General features: G+C 41.9%; 1 protein-coding gene across 1 annotated transcript; it reads right to left on the bottom strand.

The window, feature by feature from the left end:
* Positions 1 to 289: 289 nt before the first annotated feature.
* On the bottom strand, positions 290 to 1,314 carry GGI43DRAFT_433002 (short-chain dehydrogenase; the record flags this gene model as incomplete). The annotated part of the gene is made up of 2 exons (XM_083209675.1): positions 290 to 1,183; positions 1,240 to 1,314. 2 exons carry the CDS (start codon positions 1,312 to 1,314, stop codon positions 290 to 292), a joined length of 969 nt encoding a protein of 322 aa, XP_083055014.1.
* Positions 1,315 to 1,546: the final 232 nt, after the last annotated feature.

Raw genomic sequence — 1,546 nt, 5'->3', positions numbered from 1 at the left:
CTTACATAATTTTTCTACCATATCATGACTGCCTAGTTTCATGGATGTGATAGAGACGCCGGGCGCTGTTGTGTCCTTCGGGGTCATCGAGATTTAGTTAAGTATATCGGCTTAAGTCGGGATCCAAGATTCAGAGAGGAAAACGATATTTAGGTGCTGTGGTAGTGGTATTCTTATATTTTATTATTATACCAAGCGCGATTAACAAACAATACGTAAATTCACAAAGTTTATATTACAAGAGATATAGAATAATGGAAGAATATAAATGCCAACTATTAGAGAAAGACTATTTGTAATACTGCTTAATTTGCTCCTCCGACCACCTCCAAAATTCCTCTGCGATACCAGTCCCACCCTCTACCTTGGACTTTGATCCACTTTCCAAGTCAGCTCTTTGTTTATCAAAGCGACCCCAAGGCTGGATCCAAGCACCCGTCTTCTCCAAACTCACATCCGGCGAGAGGCCAGCAAACAGTTCCGTATAAGCACCATAAATTGGAGGATATTGTAGCATAGTAATCGCAAACCTCTGCCAGCGAGGCATATGTTTTTGGAGGCCAGTTTTTAGATATCCCGGATGGAGAGATATGCTTATGATGCCATCGTTTCTGTGCACTTTGGCGTATTGTGTTCCGTGATAGTAGTTTCCAGCTTTACTGATACCATATTTCGTCCATGCACTAGTGTCCACATTGTATTCCATATTATTAAGATTCACCCCTCCAAGTGGTGCACGACTGATTGCCGAAGATGACACCCATACTACTCGAACGGAGTCAGGGGCGGCAGTTTTGGCAGTGTCAATTAGTAAAGGGGTAAGGAGCTGTGTGAAGAGGAAAGGTGCTATGCAATTAACGCCTAATTGCTGCTCGTAACCTTGCTTCGTCTTTGAACCCTGAGGAGGGACCATAATGCCAGCATTATTCCAAAGTACATCCAATCTTGTCTCTTTCGAAAGAAAGTTTTCGGCTGACTTCTTAACAGCTGGTAGGTCATTTAAGTCAAGATGCAAGAAGATAAGTTCGCCATTTGAATTAGGGAAAGCAGCTTTAATATCTGCGATCGCCTCGTCCGCTTTCTCAATAGATCGCCCGGTGATGTACACCTTTGCATCGTGCGAGTATAGGATCCCAGCCAGCTCTTTACCAACACCACTTGAAGAGCCCGTTACTATAAAGACCTACGAAAGTTAGTTGTTTGTCGACTAATACAAGTGTTATTTTGGTTCAAATATACCTTTCCAAACTGACTGTTTATCGATTTCTCCGTGAATGGTGGTTTTGGAGGGAAGTTGTTTTTCAACGAACTCATTTTAGGTTTTCTATAGGGGTGACGGCAGGATAAAAAAATAACTTCCAAGGACTCTTTTGATACCAGCGTTAAACACTTCTAATTTGAATTTGTAGTATAAGTGCGAACAATTCGTAACTTATATAATGGCAGTATAAATATTAAGGTCGATATCTCGTCTCGCTAGTAAGTACCCATCTTAGTACTCGTAGTGCCCAGTGTCAGTTACGTCAGCCCTCTGCTCTGCATTAGT

This window comes from Trichoderma evansii, assembly GCF_050947405.1.
Source record: "Trichoderma evansii strain SZMC 28006 chromosome Unknown GGI43scaffold_52, whole genome shotgun sequence".
NCBI classification, from domain to species: Eukaryota; Fungi; Ascomycota; class Sordariomycetes; order Hypocreales; family Hypocreaceae; genus Trichoderma; species Trichoderma evansii.
Note: the sequence above shows the minus strand (reverse complement) of the source record. Positions and strands in the feature narration are given on the sequence as shown.